The 18063-nt window shown below is 40.4% G+C and overlaps 1 protein-coding gene across 11 annotated transcripts in view; it reads right to left on the bottom strand.

Moving 5' to 3' along the window:
* Positions 1 to 2911: 2911 nt before the first annotated feature.
* CCDC138 (coiled-coil domain containing 138) overlaps positions 2912 to 18063 on the bottom strand; it is a 100367-nt gene continuing 85215 nt past the window's right edge. For 6 of the 11 annotated variants that reach the window (XM_036257209.1, XM_036257210.1, XM_036257212.1 and 3 more), the window contains 3 exons: positions 13830 to 14006; positions 5031 to 5169; positions 2921 to 3307 (listed from right to left, as the gene is read on the bottom strand). In XM_036257209.1, the coding sequence (XP_036113102.1) occupies positions 3142 to 3307; positions 5031 to 5169; positions 13830 to 14006 (482 nt within the window). In that variant the 3' untranslated portion in view covers positions 2921 to 3141. Of the gene's footprint in view, positions 3308 to 5030; positions 5170 to 13829; positions 14007 to 18063 lie in introns of all 11 variants that reach the window. The other 5 variants (XM_036257215.1, XM_036257207.1, XM_036257206.1 and 2 more) reach the window with 5 other exon arrangements.

The raw sequence follows: 18063 nt of genomic DNA, 5'->3' as shown, positions 1-18063 counted from the left end.
GTTAATGGGATGCCATCCTGATAGTATATACACAGTTGATAAACACATCTTTTGTATGTTGTATTTAATACTGTATTCTTACAATAAAGTAAGCTAGAGAAGAGAAAATGTTAAGAAAATCATAAGGAAGAGAAAATACATATATGTATTGAAACTAAAACCATGCGGTTCAAATCTGCACTGCCCGAGGGCCAGCTGCTCCTAGGACACACGCCGCACTACCTGGCCGTCTGTCAGTGTTTCTGCAAGGTTCAGCTGGTGTTGATTTATCATTCTTTTTTTTATTGATTTTTAGGGACAGAGAGAGAAGAGGAGGTGAGAGAGACACCCATCTGTTGTATTTCTGCACTCATTGGTTCATTCTTGTACGGGTCCTGACCAGGGATCAAACCTGCAACCTTGGCATATCGGGACAATGCTCTAACCAGCTGAGTTACCCAGCCAGGGCTGCTTAAAACTCTTTAAGACTTCTGAATCTATTTTATTTATTTTTTGATCCTCACTGGAAGACATTTATTTATTTTTTTTTTTGCATTTATCTTCAGATACAGCAGGAGGGAGAGAGGAAGAGAGAGACACATCAAGTGGCTGCCACCCACATGACCCCAACAGAGGCTGGGGACAAACTGCAACCAAAGTACGTGCCCTTAGCAGGAACCAAACCCGGGACTCTGGTCCGTGGGCCAACGCTCTAACCGCTGAGCCAAACTGGCCAGGGCTATTCTTTCTTTTTGTCAATGTTTTGGTACTGGGTTCATGCTAACACTAGAAAATAAATTAGAATGCTTTTTCAACATCCTGGAACAGTTTAAATAGCTTTAAATATTTCCTCCTGGAAATGTTAAAACAATTAATCAGTAAAACACCTGGACTTGATTTCATTTTTAAAAAGAACTTTTCCATAATTTTATATTACAGATTTAGTGAGATACTTCTGATTATGTCTTTTTCTAGAAAATAGTCCATTGCACCCAGATTTTCAGATTTATTGGCACAGGGCAATACAAAGTTTATCATTTTAAAATCTTTGTTTATCCTAAATATTTTGGTTTACATGTTCCTGGCTTCCTATCTTTTGCTATGTCTTTGTAAATACTTTATCTTCTTCAATGTGGTGAGAATATTTATCTTGCTTTTAATTTTAATAATTACTTTGACATTTTTAAAAGCACTTTTTTTTTAATCCTCACCCGAGGACATTTTTGCATTTATCTTCAGATACAGCAGGAGAGAGAGGGATAGAGAGAGAGAGAGAAACATCAATGTGAGAGACACACATCGAGTGGTTGCCACCCACATGACCCCCACCAGGGCCGGGGACAAACTGCAACCTAAAAGCATTCTTTTATCCTTCATTTTTCCAACTGTCAAAGTCAATATTGAAATGGAACATTCTGACTCTATTTCTCATGAAAATGTAGGAACTGTTTACTTACGAGCTTCTCCACCTCACCTCCATGTCAGGGTCCCATTGCATCATCAGTTTCTATACTGGTTAATAATCTTACAAAATTCTTACTAATAAATCACTGCTTTCCCCATTAGTTATTATTCTGAAGAACTTGAACATTCCACTTCATTTTTAAAAGCAGATGTACAACAATTATTTAAATATATTCATGTTTAAGTGATCTCTGTGTTCACTAGAGTTTTTTGGAATGAGTTTGATTTAATAAGTTAAATTTTCCTTCATCTCTAAATTGGTTAGCATAATGTAAGTAGTTACTTTTCTCGAATAGCACGTAAGGGGTATAATTTCTGAACACTTGCATATCTGAACATTTCTTTCCATGGTCTTCCCCTATGAAAGACATCTTCACTAAGTATAAATCCTTGGATTAAAAACTGCCCTTCCAGCCCGTCCAGTGTGGCTCAGTGATGGAGCATCGACCTCTGCACCAAGAGGTCGCCAGTTCGATTCCCGGTCAGGGCACATGCCCAGGTTGTGGCCCTGATTCCCAGTGGGAGGTGTGCAGGAGGTGGGCAGTCGATGTTCTCTCTCTCTCTCTCCTTTCCTCTCTCTAAAATCAATAAAGGAAAATATTAAGAAAAAAATTGCCCTTCCAAAAGTTGAAGAGAGAGGTAACTTTTCAAATTTGTTTCTTCTCTTGCAGGTAACTGGCTTTTGTTTGTGGCTTTATCCTTAAAATTTAATTCTTGCCATTAAATTCTAATTGTAATGTATCTAAATTACAGGATGTGTCTAATTACAGGCTCCATGTCTCACTGATTTCTCTGGAACATGATGAGCTCTTTCAGTCTGTAGATGCAGATCCTTCTTTAGCCCCAAATCTTTGTTCCGCAGTATCTCTGAGGAATGTTGGCCTTTGCTTGTCCTGGTCTCCGCTTCAGAAACAGAGAGAACCCCACGCTGAAGTGCCAGCTTCTGCTCCGCACCTGCACCCACTCTGGTACCAGCTCTAGGACTGTGTCCTGAGAGAGCTGGTCTGTGCTGTTACCACTGATTCCATTTCTGAAGTATCAATAATGGAATTTGTTTCTGGCTACTTCGCTCATCTTTGGCTACAGCAGGAGGTATCTCTGGGTGTTAGGATGATGACGTTTCAATTTTTCAGTGTAAAAAATCTTTTTATTTTGCACATATATGCTTTGGCAATAATTACTTTGGAAAATAAAACTAGAAAATAATTTTTTTTTTCTTCAAAGTATTCTGTGGACAGCACAATACAAAGTATCAGTACCTGTGACTTTAGGATACACAGAAAAGTTGTAACAGGAAGGTATGGTTATAGAGTATGTACTTGTTTCCAAAGGGAAGGTTGCTGATATAGTAAGAAAACAGAGTGAAACATGATCTAGACCTGTTCCCACATAAACACGTTTTATTCCAAATAATCACATAATTTAAAGAATTTTTCTAAAGCAGTTTTACAAAAAATAACCCCATTGTCATTAATGCTGGAAATTCTAGTTTGCATATTAGTAGTACCTTAGTTGAACTGTAACATTCCAAAAATTTCAGAGCTTCTATAGATTTCGTTCTTAAAGTTAATACTCTCTTATTTTTCATGATAAATGATGTTACTGGAAACTTCACTTGGTAGACTTTTAGTTCTGTGATAATTTTTGCAATCCTACAAATAAGCAGCACAATAATACAGAAGGTAGCAATAAGGCAGCCTAATGGCCTGCGGCGGGGGCCAGGGGGCCACACTTGGTCAAGCCCAGGTTGAACAGGGTGGAGTTGAGGTTGATGCAGAGAAAGGCGTGCTCGGGATGGGTTGTCCTCTGTATTTCCTGAAGCATCAGATGAAGTGTGAAAAGTTCGAAGAGCTTCTTATTACTCCTGTAAGAGAACGAGCAAGGTGTTCAACTACACACGCTTGCGGGCTCATCTGTGGCAGGACTGAGACGTGTGAATGTGGAAAAGTGGCATCTGTTTTTAAAAGACAGTGAAGAAACTAGGTAACTAAAGAAATAACACACGAGAGACACAAAATGGGTTTATGAGCTAGGCCTGAAGTGAGAAAGTATTCACGGGAAGAGAAAACACCCCTAACCCTGAAGTCTGCGCCCCTCGAGGGCGGCTTCTGCCGACAGCAGGAGAGCTGCCCACCCGGCCCGCTGTAAGTGGGCTGGGCTTTCTGAAGCACAGTGACTTACCTTTGGCCCCTGCTGCAAAAAACCTTTTCAACCATCCTCTTTCTATACCGTCAGTAATTTCATTATCGATTAGTTAGAATTATATCTGATTACATATTTCTTATTTCCTGTCTACATATACTTGTATCTTGAGAGAAATGATCGAGTAACTGCATAAAATCATGTATTTGATACAAGAGAGTTTACATCTTTGTGGTTTTAAAGATTCATTTTAAGATGCTTGAGCACCAAGTGTTCCCAGCCCAAGGGCATGCTCGCACTCGGGACTACGGAAGGACCCCGAGAATCAACAGCTAAGGAAGAAGTCAACGTGAGCAGTGACTGCCACTCCACGGCACCGTGGGTCAACTGTAACAGGCCTTACTGAGAACTTACTGGCTCAAAACCACGACAATCATGGTACAGTAAGTCTTCAAGAAAAGAAAGACAATGATTTGGTAAGTTTAACTGGTACTAGATGAAAACCAGCAATTTGGTGAGTGGAGTAGGAGGTTACGATTGGATAACTAATAACTAGTAACTTACTGTGGTGTGGTGTGGTGTGGGGTGGTATGGTGTGTGTAGTGTGGGGTGGGAGGAGTGAGTACTGTGAGGTGGTGTGGCATGGGGTGGGTGGGTGGGGTTGTTGCTAGGCACCAAGCAGAACAGAGGCCCGGTCACCCGTCTGCAAACAACTGCGGATGCGTACACTCACATTCAAGTACAGTGAGGCCTGTAAACCTCCTATGTTCACCACCATGGGAGTCATGGCAGAGGGAAGGGAGGGGACAGAGAAGCTGAACCAAAGTCACAGTTTAACTGTGATAAAAACTGTTCAGATTTTCCTCAAAAGAAATATTGGGCTATACCAACATTCTAAGAAAATATAGCATAAAAATCTATGTCCTTTATTTATAATTTTTAAAATGATTATACCAATGTCTGCATAAACGGAAAGAGGAAATATGAAAAGAAAGCCCCCAAGCCTTACAGTAAAATTCAAATTAGTGGCAGCAGCAAGCCCATCATTTTTCCTTAGATAATCATTACTTTAAATCTTTTCTGCCTGCTTCTTTCTCATCTCCGAAACTAACTGTAGTACATCAATAAGAATCCGAGAAACGTACTTTTAAGATCGTTTTCACCTGTGGCTATACAGAATGCCAGTGTGCAGTCATTTCTTGATTCTATGACTTGATTGCTAAAAATTGCTCTTAGTTTTATATACTCTGTGCTATTTAAAGTTTATTTAGCAGAAGCAACAAGAATTCTAAGATGAAAACTCTAATTCTTTTGTATTACTATGTGGTCTCAGTTTTCTACATATTTATTGAAAATTTTGATTTAATAATCAAAGTTGAATTCGTACAGGATTCAGAAAGGTTTAAATGATTGTAAAAATAAAAAGTTAGAGAAAATATTCTTACTTGATTTTAGAAAGTTTCTGTAGAATAATACTGAGCTTTTCCAGTATCTGAAGATCGAGCTTGGGGGCTCGAAGCAGCACAGAGCAGGTACGAAAAAATAAAGTGTTGCTACAGGCGTCTAGGAAAGGCTGCAGGGATTCTGCAAAGAAAAATGCCAGGGCCTGCTGTCAGAGAGCAGCTGAAACAGGAAGTTAAAAACCAAAACACAACCAGAACTGTATTTATACATATTGATTTGGTTTTCATATATAATCTTTGAAGCAAAAATATCACCATCTGAAAAATTAAAGTATCCACCAGTTCTTGTTGAATAAGGCAAACTAAAGATAAGATTATTTTCCCTAATATCAAACTTCTATTAAGCAGAAATTCCATGTTTGAAAGTCAAGGAAATGTCGTTTCTTCAATAAGTTCATAACAGTAGGCTGATTAAATAATTAGCAATAAGAAATTTGTTGGGATAGTATTTTAAAGCCCTAAATTTAACAATGTCATTTGAGTATTAATGACAATTTACATAATCACTGGACAAAGAATAACTTTTTTATTCTTCTTCACCCAAGGATACTTTTTCTATTTATCATCAGACAGAGTGGGAGGGAGGGAGAGAGACAGAGAGAAACATCGATGTGATAGAGCCACATCAACTGGTTACCTCCTGCACGACCCAACCAGGGCCGGGGACAAACCACAACCAAGATACCTGCCATTGGCCAGAATCGAACCCACGACTCACTGGTCCGCAGGCCAATGGTCTGACTGCTGAGTCAAACCGGCCAGGGAGACACAGAATAACTTTTTAAGCATACAAGCAATCAGGGGAAAAGATTCATAAAAGACTGAAAAATTTTACAATAAACATTTTAAATGTCAAGAGGTCCTGCTGCTGAGCACCAGCACATAGCACCCTCCCACCCACTGTGGATTGAGATTGTTGCCTGAAGAATCCACGGAAGTGGCCAGAGTGGCAGAACCCTGGGACACAGAAGTCAGAAGGACTCAATCTCTGGGTTACTAAGACCGATCTCTTTGGGTACAAAGCCTGAAAGACAAAACTGCTGAGTTCTAGAAAGAGATAACTTAAATGTTGACTTGGAGATGGCAGTGGAGTGAATGGAAGCTACACAGACCATCTCCCAGAACCAAACTGGAACTACAACTAAAATAAAGACAAATCATCAGAAAAAGCCAACTGAAGAGCAGCTGGAGAGAGCCGGTACGACCAGGCACATAAAGAGGATGCCAAATCGAGCCTGGTAGGAACTGCGCAGGTACGTGGGGGCAGGCTGGGAGCCAACGAATAGCAGTGAACAGGTGTATTAGTGGTGTGTGCTACCCACTGAGAAAGCGAGGGTTTTTAAAAACACCAAATCAGCTACAATCTCTCACCTGGGGCTCCAGCAGAGGGAGGGCAGAGTGGAACAGAAATGTGTGGGCTCAGGAGAGAGCTGGGGGGGTGGATGCCAGGAGTCCTGTCTGAATCACTCCCTCACAGGACAGTAGCCATCTTACTAAAAAAAAAAAAACCGCCCTGGCTGGTTTGGCTCAGCGGTTAGAGCATCAGCCTGCAGTCCCGAGAGACCCGGGTTCGGTTCCCGCTAAGGGCATGTACCTTGGTTGCAGTTTGTCCCCGGCCCTGATTGGTCGTGCGGGTGGCAGCCACTCGATGTGTCCCTTTCACATCGATGTTTCTCTCTCTCTCTCTCCCTCCTACTCTATCTGAACAACAACAACAAAAAAAAGTGTCCTCGGGTGAGGATAAAAAAATTAAAAAATAAATAAAAAATTAAAAAAAAAAAACCCTTCCCAGAGCCCCAGGGAGAAGCAATGGCCCCTCCCACAGGAATTCAACACCACTAGGACAGGCCAGAGTAATGTAAATTGAGGCTCATTAACATCTAGAGTCTGATAGTGAGCACGTGCCCCACCTGCTGGAAATCCTCTTACAGTTGAGGGATTTTTCATTCAGCTGAGGGCTACAAATGATGGCTCATCAAGTAACTGAGACTAATAGCCTATAGGCAAAAAGCTACAGGATAATTGAACCTTTTCTTGGCTTGCAGATCTCCCCAGGAAAGTAAGACTTGATACTGATGTTTAACATGGGTCTTTCCACACTCAACTGAACCTAGTCGAGGAAGTCACAACCAGCGGAACACAAACACCCACAGGGAAAATTTGGCAGACTCCAAAACCCACCAAGACAGCCACAATGGTGAAACAAATAAACAAAACCCAAATGAAAGAACAAAATAATTTGACAAGAGAAAAAATAAATGAAATGGAATTGAGCATGATATCAGAGGGAAGTTCAGATTAATAACCACAAGGAAGCTCAACAGCATGATATAGAAACATTAAAAACCAACCAAGTGGAAATAAAGAATGACATAGCAGAAATAAAGAACACAGTGGAAGGAATAACCAGCAGAGTAGAGGAAGCTGAGGACCGGATCAGTGAATTAGAAGACAGGGTAGAAAAAAATTCACCCGATTAGAAAACCAAAAAGAAAAAAACAGCTAAAAAACAGGAAGACAGAGACTTCTGGTCAAGATGGTGTGTAGGTAAACATGGTATCGCGTCCTCCCACAACCACATCAAAGTTACAACTAAACTAGAGAACAACCATCATTCAAAACTGCCTGAAATCAAGCTGAAAGGAAGTCCTACAACTACGGAATTAAAGCAGCAGCCACATCCAGACTGGTAGGAGGGGCGGAGGCGCGAGGGCCGGTGGCAAGATGGACTGGTCCTACACCCTCGTGTGGCAGATAAAAATCAGGAGGATATCTCGGCTGGGAAGGTCCTTCCTGAGGGCTGAGGGGTCCCCATCCCACACCAGGTGCCCCGCTCAGGATTCCAGTGCCAGAGAGAGAAGTCCCCATAACTTCTGGCTGGAAAAACCAGCAGGAACTGAGGCTCAGGGAAGCTGAAGCAGCTGGAGCCCCAGGCAGCTCCTTAAAGGGCCCGTGCACGAACTTATCGAACTCTCTCCCTCTAAGCTTGGAGGGGAGGCAGCCAGAGACATACAGGGAAAAACGGAGCTGTTTGGCACTGGAGCGTGGGCTGGAGAGGGGGCTTTCTTTGGGACAAACGTGCTGTCAAAGGCCTTTGTTCCTTTGGTGAGTCCTTCCCTGGGGTGGCAGACAGCTGCCATATCTGGGACTCCAGCAACCTGGCTCACACTGGTAGCCCCGCCCTGGTTACTCCCTGAGGCCCCGCCCCTCCCCTCCCAACTTTCAGGTCCAACCAAGCTGTTGCCACTTGCTTAACCATAGGATTGGCCTGTCTTGGATCCTGCTTCAGGTTTTTCCTAAATTCTTTCAAACAAGCAGCATCTGGTCTCAGCTAGCCCCATACCGCTTGTTAAGTAATACACAGAAACAAACACAGGGAGGCAGCCAAAATGAAGAGACAAAGAAACAGGTCCCAAATGAAAGAACAGAACAAAACCCCAAGAAAAGAACTAAGCGAAATGGAGATAAGCAACCTAACAGATGCTGAGTTCAAAATACTGCTTATAAGGATACTCAATGAACTTAGTGAGAACCTCAGTGAACTTAGTGAGGGCCTCAAGAGCATAAAAAAGGGCCAGTCAGAGTTGAAGGAGGCATTAACTGAAATAAAGAATAATTTACACAGCTTCAATAGTAGAGTACGTAAATCTAAGAAGCAAACCATCGATTTGGAACATAAGGAAGCAAAAAACACCCAATCAGAACAGCAAAAAGAAAAAAGAATCCAAAATAATGAGGATAGTGTAAGGAGCCTCTGGGACAACTTCAAGCGTGCCAACATTCGCATCTTGGGGGTGCCAGAAGGAGAAGAGCGAGAACAAGAAATCGAAAACCTGTTTGAAACAATAATGGCAGAAAACTTTCCTAACTTGGTGAAGGAAACAGACATACATGTCCAGGAAGCACAGAGAGTCCCAACCAAGATGAACCCCAAGAGGCCCACACCAAGACACATCATCATCAAAATGCAAAAGGTTCAAGACAAAGAGAGAATCTTAAAAGCAGCAAGAGAAAGGCAGCTAGTTACTTACAAGGGAGTTCCCATATGGCTGTCAGCTGATTTCTCAAAAGAAACTTTGCAGGCCAGAAGGGAGTGGCAAGAAATATTCAGTGTGATGAAAAGCAAGAACCTACAACCAAGATTACTCTATCCTGCAAAGCTGTCATTTCGAATCGATGGCCATATAGAGTTTCCCAGACAAGAAAAAGTTAAAGGAGTTCATCACCACCAAACTGTTTTTATATGAAATGATGAAGGGTCTTTCTGAAGAAAAAGATAAAATATATGAACAAACAAAATGGCAATGAATACATATCTATTAATAATGGGATCTGCAAACAAAATGAACACGTAGATCAGAAACATTCTCATAGATACAGAGAACATTTTGTTGGTTGCCAGATGGGAGGGGGTTGGAAGAATGGGTGAAAAAGGTGAAGGGATTAAGAAGTACAAATTCAGCCCTGGCCAGTTTGGCTCAGTGGTTAGAGGGTTGGCCTGCGGTCTACAGAGACCCGGGTTCGGTTCCCGCTAAGGGCATGTACTTCGGCTGCAGTTTGTCCCCGGCCCTGGTCAGGTCGTGCGGGTGGCGGCCACTCGATGTGTCCCTTTCACGTCGATGTTTCTCTCTCTCTCTCTCTTCCTCTCTCTCCCTCCCACTCTATCTGAACAAAATATCGAAAAATGTCCTCGGGTGAGGATAAAAAAAAAAAAAAGAAGTACAAATTCATTGCTAGACTGACAAACCTCAAAGGGAAAGGGGTTGGGGGGTGGTGGGAAGAAATAAACCAAAGAACTTATATGCATAACCAATAGACACAGACAATAGTGTGGGAAAAGGCCGGGGGGCGGGGGTGGGAGCGGGACTTGGGAGGAGGGGGGCAATGGGGGAAAAATGTGAAACATCTGTAATACATTCTACATTCAACAATAAAGATTAAAACAAACAAATGAACAAAAAAACCAGGAAGACAGCCTATGAGAATTGTGCGACAACATAAAATGTAATAACATCTGCATCAAAGGAATTCCAGAAGAAAATGAGCAAGAGTTAGAGAATATATTTGAAGAAATAGTGACAGAAAACTTTCTTAGCTTGGTGAAGGAAAAAGGCATACAAATTGAAGAGGCACACAGAGCCCCAAGTAAGATGAACCCAAGGAGGCCCACACCAAGACACATAATAATTATAATGACAAAAATTAAAGACAAAGAGAGAAACCTAAAGGCAGCAAGCAAAAAGCAGCAGGTTACCTACCAAGGAACCCCCATAAGGCTATCAGCTGATGTGTCACCAGAAACACTACAGGTCAGAAAGGAATGGCATGAAGTAATCAAGGAAATGAAAAACAAGGATCTGAACCCAAGACTATCCAGCAGTCTATCATTAAAAATAGAAGGTGAAATAAAGGGCTTTCCACACCAGAAAAAAGGCTAAATGAATATATTAGCACCAAACCAGCACTCCAAGAAATGCTAAAAGGACTGCTGTGATAAGAAAAAAATAGGAAGAAAAACATAACCATAATAAATTAAGATGCCAATAAATAAGTATGTATCAATAATAACCTAAAATGTAAATGGATTAAACATTCTGAGCAAAAGACAGAGTAGCTGAATAGATAAGAAAGCATTATTCATCTATATGTTGTTTATAAGAGATCCACCTCACAAAAAAAGACTCACATAGATTGAAAGTAAAGGGATAAAAAAAAAAAGTTTCCATGCAAACGGAAAGGGAAAAAAAGCTGGGGAAGCAATACTCAGATCCAGTAAAACAGACTTCAAAAGGAAGGTCTCAGCTACAGACAAAGAAGGCCACTACCTAATACTGAAAGGATCTAAGAGGAGGACATACCCTATGTAAACATATATGCACCCAGTATAGTAGCACCAAAGTACATTTAAAAACTTCTGGAGGACTTCAAAGGAGAAATCAACAGCAATACAATCATAGCAGGGGACTTCAACACCCCGCCGACATCACTGGATAGATACTCTAGACAAAAACTTAACAAGAAAACAGAGACTCTAAATGCTGCACTAGATCAAATGGATATAATAGATATCTACAGAGAATTACAACCCCAAACTGCAGAATTCACATTCTTCTCAAGTGTACATGAGACATTCTCAAGGACAGACAATGTGTCAGGACACAAACTAAGTCTCTACAAGTTCAAAAAGATTAAAATCATATCAAACATCTTCTTAGATCACAATGGCATGAAATTAAAAATCAATTACAACAACAACAAAAACATTCAAACAAATGGAGGCTGAATAGCATGGTATTAAACAACTAATGGGTTACCAAGGAGATCAAGGAGGATATTAAAAACTTCCTGGAAACCAATGAAAATGCACACAGAACACCACAAATCTATGGAATGGCCCTGGCCAGTTTTGCTCAGTGGTTAGAGTGTCGGCCCGTGAAAGCAGTCCCAAGTTCATAGCACTGCAGGCCTACTTCAAGAAACAAAAAAAATTCCTCCCTGGCCGGTTTGGCTCAGCGGTTAGAGCGTCGGCCTGCGGTCCTGAGAGACCCGGGTTCCCGCTAAGGGCACGTACCTCGGTTGCAGTTTGTCCCCAGCCCTGGTCGGTTGTGCGGGTGGCAACCACTTGATGTGTCCCTTCACATCGATGTTTCTCTCTCTCTATTCCTCTCTCTCCCTCCCACTCTACCTGAACAAAAAATGGAAAAATGTCCTCGGGTGAGGATAAAAAAAAAAAAAAAAAAAAAAAATTCCTAATTGACTTTCTAACCCTACAACTAAAAGAACTAGAAAGTAAACCAAAAGAAAAACCCAGAGCAAGTAGAAGGAAATAATACTAAAGATCAGAGCAGAACTAAATGACATAGAAACTAAAAAAACAATTCAAAAGATCAATGAAACAAAGATATGGTTCTTGTAAAAAATAAACAAGATTAGTGGACCGTTAGCCAGACTCAAGAAACAAAGAGAGAGGACCCAAGTAAACAAAATCAGAAACGAAAGAGGAGAAGTAACAACTGACAGCACAGAAATACAAAGGATTGTTAACAAATACTATGAACAATTATAAGGCAACAAATTGCACAATCTAGGCGAAATGGACAAATTTCTAGAAATACATAGTCTCCCAAAACTGAACCGGGAAGATATAGAAAACTTGAACAGACCAATAACAACTAAGGAAATTGAAGATGCAATCAAGACTCTCCCAGCAAACAAAAGCCCAGGCCCAGATGACTTCATGGAGGAGTTTTACTGGATATTCAAAAAAGAGCTAACACTCTTTCTCCTCAAACTATTCCAAAAAATCCAAGAAGAACAACTTCCAAACTCATCTCCTGAGGCCAGCATAATTCTAATTCCAAAACCAGATAAAGACACTACAAAGAAAGAAAACTACAGGCCAATATCCCTGATGAACACAGATGGCAACATCCTTAATAAAATATTAGCAAATTAGATCCAGCAATACACCAAAAAAATTATTCATCACAACCAAGTGGGATTCATCCCAAGGATGCAAGGATGGTACAATATACACAAATCAATAAATGTGATACACCACATAAACAAAATGAAAGATAAAAACCATATGTTCTTATCAATAAACCCTGAAAAAAACATTCAACAAAATCCAGCACCCATTTCTGATAAAAACACTCAGCAATGTGGGAATAGATGTATCATATCGCAATATAATAAAGGCCACATATGAAAAACCCACAGCTAACATCACACTCAATGGGCAAAACTAAAAGTGTTTCTTTTAAGAACAGGAATAAGACAAGGATGCCCACTTTCACCACTCTTACTCCACATAGTACTGGAAGTCTTAGCCACAGCAATTAGACATGAAGAAAAAATAAAAGGGATCCAAATTGGAAAGGAGGAAGTGAAACTGTCCTTATTTGCAGATGACATGATATTGTACATAGAAAACCCTAAAGACTCCATCAAAAATCTACTAAAGCTAATAAATGAAATCTGGAAAAGTGGCAGGATACAAAATTAACATCAAGAAATTGGTTGCATTCTTATACACCAATAATGAACTCACAGAAAGAGAAGCTAAAAAAAGAGAAAAAAAATCCCATTTACCATTGCAGTAAATAAACTAAGGTATCTAGGAATAAACTTAACCAAACAAGTAAAGGACCAATTCTCAGAAAACTGTAGGACATTGAAAAAAGAAATAGAGGAAGATATAAAAAAGTGGAAGCATATACCTTGTTCATGGATTAGAATAATTAACATTATTAAAATGTCCATACTACCCAAAGCAAACTATAAATTCAACACAATCCCCATCAAAATACCAACAACATATTTCACAGAACTAGAACAAATACTTCAAAAGTTCATATAGAACTGAAAAATACCCCAGATAGCTACAGCAATCTTCAAAAAGTAGAACGAAGTAGGAGAGATCACAACACCAGATACCAGGTTATACTACAAAGCCACTGTAATCAAAACAGCCTGGTACTGGCACACGAACAGGCAAGATAGATCAATGGAACAGAACAGAAAACCCAGAAATTGACCCAAGTCATTATGCTCTATTATGTTTGACAAAGGTGGCAAGAACACACAATGGAATAAAGACGGCCTTTTCAATAAATGGTGTTGCAAAAATTGGACAACTACATGCAAAAAAGAAGCTAGACCACCAACTTATACCATACACAAGAATAAACTCAAAATGCATAAAAGACTCAAATGGGATTCGTGAATCCATAAAATCCTATCGTTATATCCTTATGTAGGTAAAACTTGAATACTTACTGGATTCCACCGTCATCTGAAGCAAACTATCAATGACATTGGGTAAGAGCCCTTTACTGGATATTCTCAGGTGACTTAATATTACTGGGACAGCTTGGTACTCCAAAAATAAGATTTTCCCTTCATCTGTCTTCAAGTCCAAACAAAGAGAATCGAATGCCTGAGCCAGGTAATCAGCTGAAAAACAACATGCAAAATCCAGTTCCATGTTATCATCCAACTGGCAACCAGGAACAGAAGGTACAGAGGCAATATCATAACTTTAACCAATTCAAAAGTGAAACAGAACTTAAAGGACCAGAGTACAAGCTAAATTTAGATACTCCATTCTCTAATCTATGAGAGCTCCAATGGGAAAATAAATTACATTATGATAGGGTAAATTTTATTTAAATTTTTCATATTTTAACATTAAAATAACAATAAACCCCATTTCTATTTTACATCAAGAAATAAAACAATTGCTGTTTAATAGGAAATACACAATGTTTATTTTCCATATTTCATTATAACTACCACATGCGCCCCTAAGTTTAAACAGCATTAGCATTTCTTTTACAACAGCTTCTGAGATTATACCTTTTGTTGTTCCTACTTTCTAAGTGTTTACCTGTTTCAAAATGTAACTTTATATAAACTTGCTGAATGGGTTTTACACTAGGATTCTGTCTCCTTGTGAGATAAAACATCAGCATGTAAACACCGGCTGCAGAAGACTGGAGTGCAGCGGTGTGCTGCCTTCTGTGACAGCTGATGTTAGGAATGGCAGCAAGATTTACCAGCGCCGATGCTAGGACGGCACTGCCCAGATCAGAATCCCTGGAACTTCCTTAGAGATGTTCCACAGACAACTGGAAGCTTGCAAAGCCAAGATTAAGAAGCCCAGACACTGTGGGTGGACACGTTTCACTGTGCTTCCTTCACCCGTGTTTGTTCACAGATTAAGGCAAGAGCTTCCACCAGCAAAGAGACTGCAGCTTTGGGTGCTCGCCTCACTGCGGTGGTCAGGAACCGAACCTGCAGTGTCTCTGAGCTCTGCCTGCATCCAACCGAGACCCCAAAGCCTCCTTCCAACGCTCAGCCTACTGCTCTCTGTGGAGCATCTGACAAGAAGGCAGAGAACAAAGGCCGAGAAGGAACCAGCGGGCCAGCTTTGGCATTTGATACTGATGAAAATTTTTTTAAATGTGTTTTTATTGATTTTCTAGAAAGAGAGGAAGGGATAGAGAGACAGAAACATCAATGTGAGAGGGAAACATCGATCGCCTGCCTCCTGCATACCCACACTAGGGATCGAGCCCACAACCTGACCGGGAATCGAACCAGGACCTCTCAGTCCATGGGACAATGTTCCATCCGGAGCCATGCTGGTCAGTGATACTGATGTAAATTTGAAGCCATTCACCTTTAGCATTTCTCTCCCTGAAATAGGGGAACTGTTTCTCGGGTAATGTGAATCTCTGCGCAATGGCACTTCCTAAACTGTACAACAGCTCCCAAACTGTCTCCATTAGAAAACTGGTCCTGTAAGGAACTCGGGGTTTGGAAATTAAATCAGTTTGGGAAATGCTGTGCAATATATTCAAGCTTTACAGATTCATTATGCCCACTAAATACTAAAGTAAGAAAACATGAAACTTTAGTTACCCCCAAATTTCTCCGGCAGTTTTAAGTGCAGACCATACAGCTCCCTCCATCCCCTGAGTCAAATCTGCTATCACCCAAGAGCTAGCCCCCGCAGACAGACTGTGAGGACGACAGACTATCTCGATGCCTTTTCAATGACAGTCAAAGGATCTGGGGTCCTCTCTAGATTCTCCCTTATTTCCCATGGACGCTGGCATTGTTTTTAAATCTCTCAGAGTTTCTATTAGATTAAAAAAAAATTTCATATGACTAATTCTGAGGTTTTCAAACAAAGAAAATAGAGGAAAATGGTATAAAAGACACCCATGTTGCACTATTGCCACCCTAGATTTAGCAGCTGTTAATATTTTACTAAATACAGTCTTTAAAAAAAAAAAAGAAGTTACAGAAAAAAGTGAATTCAACAAAAATTAATCATAGATGGGAATGGTTTTACAACTTGGGGAACCAAACTGTCCCTTTATTAGCTCTGTTAATTAATCAAAATTGGGGGAGGACATTGTCATGGAGGTGGTTACTTTTGTATACCATAAGACAATCTCAAACTTTACAAACACATTTTAATATTTTAAAAATGTATCACTTAGACTATCAATAAGATATCTGATACCATTCAATTAATCCCATTCATTCCACCTGTTTGGTAACATTTTACCTAATTGCAAAATTTTGATCCTAGCTCTCAAAGCTTGTCCGACACCACATTAAGACCTAAGATTGCTTTCAGCCAACAATTTCCACTTGATCTTAGCCAAAAGGCTGACAAGTGACCAACTACCAACTGGTACACTAAGACTTCTGGACTATTCTAGGTGATTTTAAAAGTAGCTTAAAGACATATTTCAAATGAATTCTGAATGGTTTCTCATATATTTCTCTTTTAAAAACTTTAAACCATTTTCACAGAGAAAACACACACCTAAACAAATACTTTTTAAAACTAAGAGAGCAGCATCAATCTGTATTCACGTATTTAGATGAAAGGTAACATAACATACATGTTTCTCACAGTTTCTTAAATTAATGAGATATTATTTAGTCTGATTTTTCAACTTCCATTTTATATCCTAAAGTTTAGATTACACTTGAAAATATAAACACTTTTCAGAAACACCCAACAATAACAAAAATGTGACTAGAACTACTGGCAGTTGTGTGTCTCACTTGAACAAAAAGTCTCCAGGGTAAAGAAATTCTTGAACTGGTTTTGTACAGAGGACACTGGCCGAAAAGGAATTTAAATTAAACATTAAAATAACTTAGAAAGTGGACAAGACACAGGATTCACAAGAAAATAACAAGACAGTTATGAAGTGACCAGGACAGGCAAGAGATACCACTATGTGCACTCTGGTTAGAGCCTTGTTTATTACCGTTTATCACAGACAGTCTAATATTCACTAGTACTGTGTCAGTATGAATAAACTGCAAACACATTTGTCGGTGAAAAGTAAGCTGTAGAAAAACATGGTATGATATAATTTGCAGATTTAAAAAAAAATTTTTTTTATCCTCACCCAAGGACATTTTTGCATTTATCTTCAGATAGAGCGGGAGGGAGAGAGAGGGGAAGAGAGAGAGAGAGAAACATCTACGTGACAGAGACACACTGATTGGTTGCCACCCTCATGACCCCAACCAGGGCCTGGGACAAACTGCAACCGAGGTACGTGCCCTTAGTGGGAATCGAAAGCGGGACTCCCAAGTCCGCGGGCTGACGCTCTGACCGCTGAGCCAAACCAAGCAGGGCTAATTTGTAGATTTTTAAGAGAGGATAAACCAAGAGTAGTGTGTTTTTTAGAGGTTCACATATACAGCATTTGAGGAGCATCTGCCATCCTCATGTCTTCATACTTGATAACAGTCTTTTTGCGTGCCAAGCTCTTAAAATTTCAAGCACTTGTTCATGATGTTCCCTCAGAACGACCTTCCTCTTTATTTTGTGCCTATGAAATTCTATACACCCTGTACAGTCAGCTCAAATGCTGACTCCTCATATTGAATCCTCTCCTGGTCCCCTCTCTTATACCAACAAAAGTAGCTTATCACTTCTCTTTAACCAGTACTATTTCAACTTCCAGTGTCATTAATTATAACACAAAACAGAATGAAATACAGTCTACTTATCCACTAGATACTATTGTGTTTGAGAGCAGGGACTGTCTTATGACTCATCTTAAAAAAATGACTTGGACAAGAAAGCAGTCAAACTCACTCTGGCCAGTGTGGTTCAGCTGGTTGGGCAGTGTCTGTGCACCGAAAAGGTTGTCAGGGCACATGCCCGGGTGCAGGCTCGATCCTTGGAACGGGGTGTGCAGGAGGCAGCCAATCAATGTTTCGCTCTCACATCGATGTTTCTCTCTCTCCCTTCCTCTCACTCTAAAAATCAATCAAACATCTTTTTAAAAAAGCAATAATGTGCCCTGGCTGGTTTGCTCAGTGGTTAGAGCATCAGCCTGCGGACCAGAGAGTCCTGGGTTTGGTTCCCACTAACGGCACATACCTCGGTTGTAGTTTGTCCCCGGCCCCATTTGGGGTTGTGTGGGTGGTGGCCACTCGATGTGTCTCTCTCACATCAATGTTTCTC

The sequence above is a fragment of the Molossus molossus genome, unplaced genomic scaffold (genome assembly GCF_014108415.1).
Source record: "Molossus molossus isolate mMolMol1 unplaced genomic scaffold, mMolMol1.p scaffold_m16_p_12, whole genome shotgun sequence".
Lineage (NCBI taxonomy): Eukaryota > Metazoa > Chordata > Mammalia > Chiroptera > Molossidae > Molossus > Molossus molossus.
Note: the sequence above shows the minus strand (reverse complement) of the source record. Positions and strands in the feature narration are given on the sequence as shown.